Source organism: Pteropus alecto, unplaced genomic scaffold (assembly GCF_000325575.1).
Source record: "Pteropus alecto unplaced genomic scaffold, ASM32557v1 scaffold270, whole genome shotgun sequence".
Lineage (NCBI taxonomy): Eukaryota > Metazoa > Chordata > Mammalia > Chiroptera > Pteropodidae > Pteropus > Pteropus alecto.
The window spans coordinates 6,469,319-6,482,302 of NW_006430735.1; the positions used below are offsets into that span (position 1 = coordinate 6,469,319).

General features: G+C 36.8%; 1 protein-coding gene across 3 annotated transcripts in view; it reads left to right on the forward strand.

Annotated features, from left to right (window-relative positions):
* The window catches only part of SIDT1 (SID1 transmembrane family member 1), a 75,727-nt gene that overhangs the window by 14,228 nt on the left and 48,515 nt on the right, over nt 1-12,984 (forward strand). For 2 of the 3 annotated variants that reach the window (XM_025051269.1, XM_025051276.1), the window contains exons 2-3: nt 5,923-6,044; nt 7,053-7,223. In XM_025051269.1, coding sequence (XP_024907037.1) covers nt 7,162-7,223 — 62 coding nt within the window. In that variant the 5' untranslated portion in view covers nt 5,923-6,044; nt 7,053-7,161. The remainder of the gene's footprint in view (nt 1-5,922; nt 6,045-7,052; nt 7,224-12,984) is intronic. The other variant, XM_025051274.1, reaches the window with a different exon arrangement.

A 12,984-nucleotide genomic window follows, 5' to 3' on the forward strand; every position in this document is an offset into this window, starting at 1 on the left:
AAGGAAGGAAGGAAGGGAGAAAGGGAGAAAGGACTAAAGAACCTAAACACCCCCAAGATCATAGATTTACTAAAACAGTTTTACATTAGGAAAAGGAACCATTAGCAAATACTATTGTAGCTATTTTACAAGTGGAGTCAATTTTTCAAGATCACATAGGAAAATAATGGTATGCTTAATAATGGAAATCAATCTCTGTTATAATCTGATGTTCCAACTAATAGAGCCTACAGTCTCATTACTTTAACAAAACCAAACTAGCTTTTAAATTAAACTCATATCCATTCTCTCTATGCAATAGAGCTATATTACTATAATTCTGAACTTTTCTCTACTGACATGTTTTAAAAGATTAAAAAGGGAGTCTCTAAGCTTTACAACCTTTCATTATCGTGATCTATATAATATAAGAGATGCGAGTACTTAAATAATTTTTTTTTATTATCATTTATACCTACAGCACCTGGTCTTCCTAGGTGGTTTCCCATCCAAGTACTAACCAGGCCCAACCCTGCTTAGCTACTGAGATCAGACTTCGAGCTTGTTCAGGGTGGCAATAGCCTTAGGCCATGGACTGTGGCTCCACTGGGGTGTGAACCCAGGACCTTCTGCGTGTAAAGCAGACGTGCTAACCATTACACTATGGAACCACATCCTTAAATAATTCTTCTTCCTTAGCTATAATACAATTCTCCCTGTCATAAACAGGGAGAAAACAAGATCTAAGCATTGAAAATGCCCTGTTGTCATGACAACAGGAAGAAGCAACAGGAGGAAAAATCTTGGCTCTAAAGAATGGTGTGTTACAAGGTGTCAGGGTCCATTATTCATGATCAATACTCTGTTCTTCATTTAGTTTTGCCTTTACACAGCTTACTTCACTGCCCAAATGTAATCCAATTTTCTCAGTTGCACATTAGCTTCTGGAAAGGCAAAGCAAATTTTAAACAGGGCTCTTTATCCTTTCCCGAGGGTAATGCATTATCTGTTCATTTTGAAAAGCTGCCCGGTGTCTTATATCTCCTGCTTTAATATATTTTTTCAATTTATTATGCTAGTATCTCTGAGTTTATATTATAATTAGTAAGATCATTATTAAATAATAATAAAGAACCAGATCAGGAATAAAATTAGGGTATGGAGACCAACAGTAGAGTGGGGTAATCATGGCAGTGATACGCCTGTTCTGCTCTTCTCCCAGCAGACCTCCTTCCTGCCAGCCCTGATTCAGCACTAAGAGACACCAGCTTCCAGATGTTGATAAGTTGCTGACAAATGGGGTCATCCACCAGATGATTTTTTTGAAACAGTACTTCCCAAAGTATAGGCTCCAATCCATATGTATCAGAATCCCCCAGTGTGCTTGTTAAAAACTCATATTTTAAAGTTCTGTTCCTGATCTACTGAATCAGAAATGCTGAGAGTGGGTTTGAGGGATCTGAATGCTAAAAAGCACACTAAAATTTGAGAATCACTGCCTTAGAGTAAAGTGTGAAAAAAAAAATGGAGGGAAATCCCTTCTGGCACTAAGTAAGAAGGGAGGAGGAGGCTGAATCCTCTGTGAAGAAATAGGAAGCAAGCAAGCTAAAGACGAAGTTTGCCTAGTTCACAGCTTTCCTTAGGTTTTACTGTAGTTCTCACTAGGGTAGATTTAAACCAGACTAAAGTGTGCTTTGCAAACTTATGCTGTATAATGCTCGTGAGTGTGTTACAAACCTCAAAAGTGCACCTGCTTCTAAGCTAATTCAGAGCTAGAAATGCCAAACATGAAGTTTGCAGCTTCCTAGAAAAGTTAGGCAGGTAAATTAACAGTTAAAATACAGTGAGGTCCACAATGAAATACCACTTCACACCCACCAGGGTGGTTATAATCAAGAAGGCAGACAACAGCAAGTGTTGGCAAGGGTGTGGAGAAGTTGAAATTCTTATACAGTGCTGCTAATGTAAATTACCGGAATGTAAAATGACGTAACTTTGGAAAACATTTTGACAGTTTCTCAAAAAGTTGAACATAGAGTTACCATGTTATTCAGCAATTCTACTCCTAATAATATACTCTCAAAATAACTGAAAACACATGTTCACACAAAAACCTGTATACAAACAACATGGTTTGTAATAGCCAAAAGGTGGAAACAACCAAAATGACCATCAACGAAAGAATAAACAAATGTGGAACATTCGTACAATGGAATATTATTTATCAGTAAAAACAAATGAAGTACTGATACATGTTATAACATGGAAGAACCCTGGAAACATTATGCTAAGGGAATTAGCCAGATAAAAAAGGGCATATATTATTCCATTTATATGAAATGTCCAGAACAGACAAATCCATGGAGACAGAAATTAGTTTAGTAGTTAACAGGAATTCGGAGAAAGAGGGATAAGGGGTGACTGCTAATGGGTACAGGGCTTTTTTCAGAGGGTGATGAAAATACTCTAAAATTAGATGGTGGTGATTGCTTAGGTCTGTAAACACACTAAAAACTACTGAATTGTTAACACTGAGTTGTATGTGAATTATATTTCAATTTTTAAAAGTGACAGAAGAAATATCCAAGAAAAAAGTAGTAAATTCGACCACATTAAAAAAAATGCTTTGTGATAGTCTATAGGAAAAACTCACTTCTGTTTTCTTATGCTCACACCCACAACACTTCTGACACCAGATATAGGTTTTCCACACATCAAGCAATTCTGTGACACCAGCTGAGTACCCTACAATTCAATTCAGTCCTGACACTATCTACTAGGCGTTAGCATCAGATCTCACAGGTTAAGGGTTCGGGGCCACAAGACTGCCCACCCACCATTTCAGACACCAACTACAAGTCCAGGCTGTCACCGATGCTTCTAACCAACCAGCTATAATAATCAGAGGTTCCCATGACGCCCTCCTCAGTTTCAATTAATTTGCTACAGCAGCTCACAGAAAACAGTTTATTTACTAGGTTTCTGGTTCATTATAAAGGATATAACTCAGAAACAGCCAAAGGAAAGAGTTGCATAGGGTGAGGAGAGCAGAAGCTTCTGTCCCTGTGGAGTTTAGGTGTACCGCACTTCCAGCACGTGGATATGTTCACCAACCCAGGAGTTCTCCAAAACCCCTAGTTCGGGGATTTTTATGGAGGCTTCATCACATAGGCACAGTGAATCATTAGCTCAATATCCAGTGCCCTCCACTTCCCAGAGGTTAGGGATGTGAAGCTGAAAGTTCCAACCTTCTAAGCGTGGCTTGATTGGCCTTTCTGGCAATAGCTTATATCCTGAAGATACCCAGGATCCCAGTCAGAGTCTCCTCATTGGAACAAAAGAGGCTCCTATCACCCAGGAAATTCCAAGAGATTTTGGAAGCTCTGTTAAGAACCAGAGTCAAAAATCAAGTATTAGAACAAAAGATGCTCTTAGAGCTCTTATCACTTAGGAGCATCTTTTGGGACATAACCCTTTTGAGAAACAGCAGGTAATTGGGCATGTGGAGGGTTGGCAGTCAATTAAAAATGATGGACTTGTTAATAAATGGTGTTCGGATAACTGAAGAGCCATATGAAAAAAAGATAAAATTGAAATTGTTTTTCATACCATATGCTAGTATTAATTACAAAAATGAAGCCATAAAATACTAGAAGAAAATATAGGCCTCAGTAACTAGGAATGGTAAAACTTTCTTGGCTCTGACTCAAAATCCAGGGAAAGAATTAAGAAATTTGGCTACTTGAATCTAGTCAAGCCTCTAGCTCTAACTACCAGTTTACAAGAAATTTAGGAGATAAAAGAACCAGTTTATCTCCACCACAGGGTGCAATCGGCAAAATCTATAATATGGATACTTCTGCTTTGTGAGTGGTTTTCTTTAACAATTAAATGTAAAAAAAAAGGAGGGAGGGGTATCTTTGGATTAAGAGACTCAAAAGACACATTACCTGAATGCAATGTATGGATCTTGTTTGTACTCATTTTTTAAAAAAACTATTAAAAAGGCAATTTTGAAACAAAATTCAAACACTGTGTGGATAATTGGATAATTCTAAAGAATTATTAATTTTATTAACTGCAATAACAGAAGTGTGTTTATGTTAAAAAGAGGCCTTACATTTTAGAGATATAGATTGAACTATTTACAAATGAAATGGTATGATCATTGATATTTATTTACTTTAATCCAGTAAGGTGTGTGTGGGAAATAAGAGGTATAAATGAAATTAAATGGTATATAGATTAATAATTATAAAAGTTGAATGATAAGTACATGAGGATTCGTTATACTATTCTTGTTACTTTGGAGTAAATCTAAAATTTCCCAGAGCACTGATGGCCTTTGTGGCAGGAGAATGCCAAGATAGGGTGCTGCCAAGGAGGTTCATAGTGATAAAGGACTGAACTCTGAGAGTGTCATTGGAGTGGAGGGGAGGGTCTAGAATTGGACAGTATGAAGGAGATAGAAGTAGTAGAACTTGATCTAATAAATAATTGAGAAGCTAAAGAAACAGGAATCAGGGATTGTTGTCAGGTTTCAGGCTTAGATGAATTGCTGCATGTTGGGGCCATTTACCAAGCAAGGCAGTTCAGAAGAGCTTAAAGTTAGGGGTTAAGGGAGTGATAGATTCCATTTCTGACAGATTGCATTTGAGGCGCAATGTGGAACATCAGAGTTTAGAAAAGAAGTCTGCAGTAGAGATAGTGTTTCGCCGATTATCAACTGCAGCATAACTTCCATGGAAACGTGGAGTGTAGGCTCAAGAAAATGCTCCCTTTATGAGCAGGCTCTTCTTACCAAATTAATAAATTACTATTGGGCTGTTTTAACATTAAAAGAACAAAGTGGCTTAAACTGGGAGAATGATATAAGAGAATAAAATAGTGATATATGATATCCATTCTGTCCTATTTCCTATTAATTTCCATTTTGAACATGTGATAGATATTCAAGGTTTAAGCGCAGGATTTTCTTGTTTCATTTTCTTTCCCCTAATAAAGGAGTTTTCAAGAGAACATTAAGGCTTTAATACATTGGGGGGTGGGGAGGAAATCTCATGTGAAAGATAAAATCTTACTTTTTATTTTTTACCTCGTTTATTTTTTTCTTCTATTTTTTTTTCCATGTTGTCTACAGTATTATGAAAACTGAAGAAAAACATCAAAACCATCTAGATCCAGGGCCACAGTTCAATTTTCTGTCTTTTTTTCAATTTTCTGTCCTTAAAACAGCCAAGATAGTGTTAAATCTTTGGGTTGACATGTGTATTCAGAAGGAGCCATGGAGATACTGATATAGTAAGTTTGTGTTAGAGATTGATTTATGCCTGGGACAGGGCAAAGAGAAGAAACTCAGCCCCTACGGTATTTGTTGCTGGGGAAGCATCAGGCCATCTACTAGGCTCTAATAAAACATGACAATAACATTTTGGTTTGAAGCACAGAATGATTTTCCAGAGCAAAATTCAAGTTTGTCAGCAATTGAGGCTCTTGTCGGTCTTTTTTTCTTTTTAAGATAATGGTATCTTTAGCATTTATATTCAAATAAAAAGAGAAGGATATTGATACCTTTCCTGTTCTGTTCTAGGCTTATTCGCAGAATCTTGTGTTGACTGCCCATTTCAAACTCTGCAGACTGCCATTTGAAGCCTCCATAATTTTGTTTCACCCAAGACCACTTAAATCAGAATTTTGATGGGTTGGACTCAGGCATCAGTTTTTTAAAAAACTTTCCCCTGGTGATTTGGATGTACAATCAAGGTCAAGACCCACTGTGGTTCCAATATGAGGAAGGAAAGACAGCAGGAGCATTTGGATTATCTATGGTCAGAATACCTGTGAAAAAGCTTTTCAGAGCTTCAGGTGGCAGCTATGATGTGTGTGCATGTGTGCGTATGTGTGGGTGTAATGCGCATGACCTCTGTCTGCCCTGGCTCACAGGTGAACGCCGTGCGGGTGTATGTGAACAGCTCCTCAGAAAACCTCGACTACCCGGTCCTCGTCGTGGTTCGCCAGCAGAAAGGGGTATTGTCCTGGCAGGTTCCTCTGCTCTTCCAAGGACTGTGAGTGGGTCTTCTCCCAAACACTTCCACTACATCAGTGTCTTTCAATGTCCTAGACCTTAATTGGTCTTTTCCCTAGGGAAAGGATAAATTTCACATTTGGAATGTTGACATTATGCATGCTCATCGCGAACACTGGTTGTGTTGCATACCCTGGCATGCTCAGCTCTGTTCAATTCTGTCCTCTTTGAAGTTCAGATAAGCTATTTTGCCTAGATTTGTAGCACCCGGAAGAACTTGTACCATTTTAATTCTATCCAGGATTAAATAAATATTCTGTAACTCTTGGTTGGTTAGCGGGCCATCCACCGAGGACAGAGCTAGGCCCAGCGGTTGACTTAAGTGAGCAACGCCTCCTCCGTTGTTCAGAATGCCCACCAAGTGTGTGTTCTTGAGTATTACTAAGTGATAGGAGCTGGGGATACAACAGTGAAAAAAAAAAAAAACCAGAGTCGTTGTCCTCATTGAGTTTATATTTTTACAGGTGAAACTATCCAAAGCATTACAGCGCTGTAAGAAAAAACCCAGAAGTGCATACAGACATGGACATATACTATGGTGTTAAATTGTTTTTAAAAGTTGAAGAATTTGATAATTAAAATACTGACTCTGAGAGCCTTGACTTGGACTCTGGGGCTTTCTTTATGCTCCATTTAGCAAAAGCTTAAAGAATGAGAAAATGGACTCTCCTGGTTGTTTCATCAGGACAGTTTCTCTTTTATAATTTGATATTTTTCCTCCCTGAATTAGGAGGATGGTTTAATGTAATGTAGATACAGCCTAAGTGAATTGGTCATCCAAAACAGTCTTCACATCCCTGTTATCATGTCACAGAACCCTACATCTAAAACACTGATTCTAAAATCACTATTAATAGGTCCAGTCTGAAATTTAAAATATAAGGACTTGAAAACAAATTTGAGGAGAAATGAAATACTTCTTTCCTGCTTGTTCATTGAGCCTGTTTCTCATTCTTACTGGTTTTTTTCCCTCTATTGGCTGCTACAGATACCAGAAGAGCTACAACTACCAGGAAGTAAGCCGCACCTTATGCCCCTCAGAAGCAACCAATGAAACAGGACCACTGGAGCAACTGATATTTGTAGATGTAGCATCCATGGCACCTCTGGGTGCCCAGTACAAACTGCTGGTTACCAAGATCAAGCACTTCCAGCTGCAGTAAGCAAGACTCACTGGGGCCTTTCTCTGTTCACTCGTCTTCTCTTCCTGTGCTTGTGCATGCTCAATCTAGCTTTCTTCCTTACAGCTCAGCATTCTAGAAAGAAATTATCTACTTGGCATATTGTCTTAACACCTTCAGATCTCTCTTGCTTATAGCTGGGCAGCAGAGCTTTATATTTTCTGTGCAATAGGGAGGCGGTAGAGGACTAGTGCAGAGACGGAGGGTGGTTGACGTTGTAGGTGTGTCTATTCTTGGGGGTCTGTGTGAGGGCCCTGTCCTGTCTGCAGTCCAGGTAAGAGTCACTGGTGACTGGGTACTTTCGTATTACTCACCAGTGCCACTCTTCTAAACGAAGTTCTTTTTTTCGTTTTAAGGAAGACCTTAAGCTATTTTTTTTTTTTTCTATATTGCTATTCCAGTTTTCTCCTTCCAGATTAGGAATGTATAGAGTTAGAAAATGATAAAGTATATGATTTTGTTCTTTGTGCAAAATTAATGACTATTTCCTCCTTCTCCTTGCTCTTCCATCCTTTGTAAGAAAATCAATTGGAATACACCATCTCAAATTGTTTATATTAGAGGTGGAATATAACAAATTCGTTTGGCAGCATTGTCCCCATTGTTCTCTCCCTGAGGTTACGCTTGTAAGACATCGTGTAAATCTGTGTGTAAATTTAAACGGAAAGACTAAGGTTATTTCTTAATAAGGCCAGAAACTTCAGGGACTTTTCTGCCCTATCCTACTCCAAGCTCAAGGCTTTTTAAGGGTCCAAACCATTTCCTCCCCTCTCAGTGTTTTAAATAAAGTTTGAATGAAAATATTGTTAAATTAGTCATATAAAAATTAAAATTTATACTTATCAAAGCATCATTAAGCAAACAAAAAGATAAGCCACAGACTAGGAGAATATATTTCCAACACACATAAAGTCAAGGGGGTTCTTATGCAGAATATATAAAGAACTCCTACAAATCAATAAGAAAAAACAGGCAAACTCCTGGATGCTATCCCCGTTTACCACCTACCCTTCTGTGGCTCTGGCTTCTTATAGGCAAGAATCTTGTTGCCTATGAGTCTGGGCACTGCACCAGGTGGGGGCTGGCACCCAGATGGATGCAAGTCTGTATGGCCAGACACAGGTCCAGACCCAGCTTCATGGAACAAATAGGTTTTCTGAGGCAAAAATGAGGAGATCTCGGAAGCAGAAACTGTACTTGAGAAAACAATCCTGTGACCTGGACCTCTCACTAGGACTTTGGGACAGAGACAGAAGACTCTCAGAAGGGTAATCAATGTTTATATTTACCTGAGGGGGTGGGAATATATTTTTTATATTTATATAGGAATATTATTTATTTTATATATAAATTTATATTGTACTATATATTCTATATTATGTAGAATATATGTTATAAATATATAAATATAATATATTATAAATAAATATATATAAATAGACTCAAATATGCCCAGTAAAGACAAAAAATGTCAAGTGGAATTTTTAAAAACTGAAAACTAAATATATGTTGCTTACAAGAGTACAAAGTTAGTGTAGTATGCCAATATTATATGAGATACTCCTTAATGCAAAAAGCATTATTAGAGATAGACATTTCATATTTCTAAAAGAATTATTCACCAGGAAGACTTAAATTTAAACTCTAAATTTATATGCACCTAGTGACATTGCTTCAAAATATACAAAACAAAAATTACAGAATGAAAAGAAAAACTGGACAAATCCACATCCTTCGAGGAAGACATGTCTACAGCTGATAAAATAAGCAGACCAAAAATTTTAATCTCTGTATATACAGTAATTAGATAGAATAGGCATTGGCAAGCTATGGCCTATAGGCTGGCCATTAGATTTTGTAAATAAAGTTTTATGGGGTCACAGCCCTACCCACTCATTTACATATTGTCTATGGCTGTTTTCTTGCTATAATGGCAAAGTTGATTAGTTGGGGCAGAGACATTATGGCCGTAAGCCTAAAATATTTACTATTTGGCCCCTTAAGAAAAACTTTGCCAATACCTGATATAAAAGAGCAGACAACATGATTAATAAATTTGAATTAATTAATGTATTTGGAAAACCTCATCCCAAAATGATGCCTAATTTTTTCAAGTACACATGCAACATTTACCAAAATTGTCGAGCTCTAATACATATCGGTAAATTTCAAAGGACTAAAATCCTTTGTATGGAATTGATATAGAAATAAACCACAAAATGATATATAGAAAACCACAAATATTTAGAAGTTAAGTAATCTGCTTCTAAATAACTTATGAGTCAAAGAAGAAATCACAATGGAAATTAGAAAATATTTTTAATAAATTATAATGAAGATATGGCATATTCAAACTTTTAGGATGCAACTAAAGCACTGCTTAAAGAAAATGTATAGCAAGTATATATGTTAAAAAAAGAAGAATGCCTGAAAATTATTGTATTAAGTATCCATTTCAAGAAGTTAGAAAAAAGAATTGAAAATAAAACTCAAAAAAAGTAAAAGAAAGTAATAAGAGTACAAAAAATGAAATAGAAAACAAATTGACAGTGGACAAAATGAACCAAACTACAAGCCAATTATTTGAAATGACTTCTATTATTTTTATACCTTAAAAAAAAAAAAAAAGACAGGCAAGCCCACTGGGGAAAAAATAGGTAAGAGACTTGAACAGACACTTCACTAAAAAAGCTATCCAGATGGTTCAAAAACACAATTTCATTAGCTATCAGCAATACAAATTAAAACAATAATGAGATTTCACTACACCTACTAAACTGCTATAATTCGAAAGGACTGACAGTGCTGTTCCACTCCTAGTTACATACCTAACTCCTAGATATGTATTGTTGTATTCATGTAACAGAATATTACACAACAGTAAAAATGAACAAACTGTTGCTATACCTACCAACATGGAAAAATCTCACTAATACAATGTTGAGCAAAAGAAAGCAGACACAAGGAATACAGCCTTTTTGCTTCCATTTATATCAAGTGTAAAAACAGACAAAACTGTACTGTCATGTTAAAAATCAGGATAGTGGTACCTTTAGGAAGGAAAGAGGAAGTACATGGTTATGTTTGCCTGGTGAGAATTCATTCAGATGCATACTTATGACTTGTATTGTTTTCTATGTGTGTTATACTTCAGTAAAAAGGTTAAATTTTTAAAAATTAGGATATTTAAACATAGTATATACTACTTTTTTGCAGCTATTTTTCTGACTAGAATATTCTATTCTATGATAAAGTGCTCCTTGAGTTTTTAAAGGTAGTTTACAAAAAACCTGTAGCCAATAGTGTTGCTAATAGGAATCAAATGCTTATCTCAGTCTTCTCTACATCCCTTGACCATGTATACCCATACAGACAGATGGACAGATGGATGAATGAAGGGTCAGAATGATGGAGAATTAGTCATAGCATTTTTTCCAAGACCTTCCATTAATTTTGGCATAGAAAAAGGTGACGTGATAATTCAAGAACAAAGATTCACCTTCCACCTGCCCCCCGCCCCCACCACCAAAGAAAAGGCAGGAAAAAATTCCCTAGTGGATAAGATCCACCCAGATCAATTAAATCAGAGGGAGGTTTGAGTATTCATGTATATTTTCTTAAAGTTTCCTAAGTGATTCTAATATTAGCCCAAATTAAGAATCACTACATTTAAGCAATTTCTAAATATGGTGCTTATGTTTCGTTGTTTTAATAATTAAATCTACTTATGATATTAAACAATATGAGAATTCATGGTTTCACATTTGAAGGAGGTGGCAGCACATTAGTTGAACAGAGAGCAGTTTGAACTTCAGAGAACCCTTGCCTTTACTGATTGGTCTCTGTGTCTTTCACTTGTCACTGTCACCTAGTGGCAGTGTACTTAAATTCTAGGGCCAGTTTTCTGTGAGATTAGTTAGACCCTTTGGAGAACTGAATTCTGTGAAATTGAAGTCGTAGATCACAACTCTGTGCAAGTGTTAATGAACGATATGCACGCTGATGACACTACAAAGTTATTTCCTCACACTGTTTTCTGTTCCCACCTCTTATACTGTGACTTGACCTCAGCAATCAGACTTTCTGAGGTGAATGCACACAGTTATTAGCGCTTTTATGAAAATAAGATAAGCCTGAGAAGAGAGGATTTCTTCCTGCCTCAGCTCTGGATTGTCCCACACCAGCCTTGCCAGTGACCCGGAAATTCAGAGGATGATGGTAAAAGACAAGAGCCAAGGATTGTAGTGAGATCTGGACTCTAAGTTTTGAGAGAAACACTAAAGAATTAATTCAAAATTCCTAACATTGCAGATGCTGTTGTATGTTTTTTAGTGGCAGACTAGAATATGAAACGTATTCCAGGATTTTTTTTCTAGAATCATAAGTTTTCAGAAAGGAAGGTTTTAGGGGGATCTAATCCACTCTTTTTATTTTTACAGATGAGCAAACTGATACCAGAGAAGTTAAGTGACTTGTCCAAACTCACACAGCTAGGAAAGAACAAAATCGAGACTAGATCCTACTTTTCTTACTCCCAGTTCTGAGTTCTTCCTACTATAACATGCTATTTCTACTTTCTGTTTAAAATTGTCCGCACAAATTTTATGTTGCCCTAAATACGTTTTTTAAGTCCCTGAAACATTTCTTTAAGTCCAGCTTTAAAAATAAAATTTTGCATTAAAGCATTACTCCCCAATCCACCTCCATACACACGTATATACAGCTTTGCCACCACTCATTTTTCTAAACTCCAGTGCCCTGATGTTCAGTGTTTTAGAGTGTGTTGCAGAGTGTGAAGTTGCAGACAGGGAAAAGCAGGAGGCTGTAGGAGCAGGCAGACACCTGATCATGGGGTGGGAGGAGCTTAGAAAGGGTGTTAAGAAATTTAGGCAGTTGTGATAGTTGTGTAGAGAATGGATTTGAAGAGGACAAGAATAGATGCAGAGAAATTAAAACACTGATGCAATGGTCAAAATAAATTATAAAAAGATGAACTGAAGAATCTGGAGGTAAAATTGACAAATTTGATTGGATATGAGGAGTGAGGAAAATGGGAGAGTCAAGGATAACCTTCTACTTGTAGACAGAGGTACCGCTAAGAGAAAATGAGAATTTTGAGGAGGTAGGGAAGAGATAGTATGTTCACTTTGGGACATGTCAAACTTGAAGTACTAGTGTCCAGCAGAGTATTAGATATATACCAGCATGATGCTTAGGAAAGAGGTCTGGGTTACAGATAGCAGACTGGTAGAAATGCTTCAGGAAGACTAGTCTACATAGTGCCTGAGGTGGAGTTATAGGAGATAGGACTGGACAGGCAGTACCGAATCATTTTTTTGAGATCTTGTATGCAACACGAGGGAGTTAAGACTTCATCTTTCAGGTTATGGGAGCCACTAAAGGATTTTAAGCAATAAAATAACATACAGATTTGATTTTTAGAGATGACTTTAGTTGCAATGTGGAAGATAAACTGGAGAGAGGGGAGGGTAGAGGCAAATAGGCCAATGAAAAGATACTTGAATAGAGAAAAATATAAAATGATTAGAGTCTGAATATGGTATAGCAGCAACAAAGCTGCAAGGGATAAAAAGAGTCAAGTAATATATATATAGAATAATTCAAAAATTCAACAGATATATGTGTATGTGGCAGAATAAAAGCTATAGTCCTACATGAATACTTACAGGCTTCAAGCTTCCTTTAGCTTTCTATGCAGGGATCTTGAGTCATTTTTTT